Source organism: Chrysochloris asiatica, unplaced genomic scaffold (genome assembly GCF_000296735.1).
Source record: "Chrysochloris asiatica unplaced genomic scaffold, ChrAsi1.0 scaffold00272, whole genome shotgun sequence".
Taxonomy (NCBI): domain Eukaryota; kingdom Metazoa; phylum Chordata; class Mammalia; order Afrosoricida; family Chrysochloridae; genus Chrysochloris; species Chrysochloris asiatica.
The window spans coordinates 388,107-389,789 of NW_006408790.1; the positions used below are offsets into that span (position 1 = coordinate 388,107).

Sequence of the window (1,683 nt, forward strand, 5' to 3'; positions counted from 1 at the left end):
ATCTACTTATGAAAAATCATGCACTGAGAACCCTGTGGAGCACAGTTCTACTCTGACATACACGGGGCACCATGAGTAGAATCTACTTATGAAAAATCATCCACTGAGAACCCTGTGGGGCACAGTTCTACTCTGACACACATGGGGGGCACCGTGAGTGGAATCTACTTATGAAAAATCATCCACTGAGAACCCTGTGGAGCACAGTTCTCCTCTGACACACATGGGGGGCACCATGAGTGGAATCTACTTATGAAAAATCATCTACTGAGAATCCTATGGACAATAGTTCTACTCTGACACACACACGTGGGACATCATGAGTGGAATCGCCTGCCTCATAGACAGCTAACAAAAACAACAACAAAAAGACCGTGGTCTCTGTGTGTTGCAAATAGTTAACATGGTTGGCTAGTAAGTAACCCAGATGCTGGAGGTTGACTCCACCCAGAAGCACCTAGGGAGAAAGGGCTGGCTGTCTCTGACAGATCAGCCATCGGCAGCCCTTGCGGAGCAGAGTTCTCCCCTGGGTGTTTTTGTGGGGATGCCTGATGTGGGGACTCACCGTGGAGAGCTCTCTTTCTTCAGCAGATTCAGATGGAAGAGGGAGGGGGCGAGACATACGGCCAGATTCATGGCGGTCATCTGGTTCTCCTCCACCATGTTGCTCACGTCACTCAGGAAGCACAGTAGTGTCTGCAGGGCCTCTCGGTTCTCGTCCGCCAGCAGCAGGACAGCCGCCCGCACAGCCTGTAGCCGCTGCTCCTTGGGAACATCTGAGGGAAGTGGGAGGGAGCCGAAGTGTCAAGGGAGCCGGGCTTCCTGAACTGTGACGGGAGCAGCCAGCACAGCCCACATACCATCCCAGGTACTGGTGGGGCTTTGAAAGGGTTCACAAAGAATGCAAAAGCCTGGGGCTGTGTCTTGGGACCTGAGTCAGACACAGGGGGATGCCCAGCTCAGCGTCCTGCGAGTGACTCAGTCTCCCTAAACTCTCAAGAGGTCCACCCTGGCAGGACCCTTGGGGGCAACACTGGGTTTGCACCGCCAGTGTTTTACTTAGCAGATGAATGTGTTACCCTCATGCTAGCAGGGTTCCTCAATGTAAAAAAACCAAACACTGAACCCACTGCTACCGAGTCAACTCCCGGTGATGGTGCAGGACAGAGCTTCACCGGAGCGCACTGCCACATCTTTCTCCCCACAAAGCAGCTGATGGGTTCGAACCGATGACTTTCTATCTAGCAGCCAAGTGCTCTAACCATTGCGGCACCAGGGCTCCTTTCAAACCCAAAGGGAGGCTTAACTGAAAAACGCAGTTCACCTATTTGAGCAACAATGCCATAACTCCCTGTTTTGACCCCACTGAGTCGAGGGTGATGAACTTTATACTTCTGTGTGGATTTAGGAATTACGTGTGTAACTAAAGGAGCCCTAGTGGCACAGTGGGTTAAGCTGTGGACTGCTAACTGAAAGGCTGGTGGTTCAAACTCACCAGCCACTCTACTCAATGGGGAAGAGAAGGCTTTCTGTCTCCGTACAATTTATAGCCTTGGAGACCGTCTGGGGTCGTCCAGCCCTGTCCTCAGGGTCGCTGAGTCAGAATGGACTCCATGGCAGTGTGTGGGGGGGTGGTTAGTTGGTTCTGTTCTGTTTGGGTGGGTGTGGTGCTGTAGGATAAGC

At 52.3% G+C, this 1,683-nt stretch overlaps 1 protein-coding gene across 1 annotated transcript in view; it reads right to left on the reverse strand.

Moving 5' to 3' along the window:
• The window catches only part of STARD13 (StAR-related lipid transfer (START) domain containing 13), a 175,183-nt gene that overhangs the window by 12,970 nt on the left and 160,530 nt on the right, over positions 1–1,683 (reverse strand). Inside the window, exon 9 of the mRNA XM_006874365.1 lies at positions 566–776. Coding sequence (XP_006874427.1) covers positions 566–776 — 211 coding nt within the window. The remainder of the gene's footprint in view (positions 1–565; positions 777–1,683) is intronic.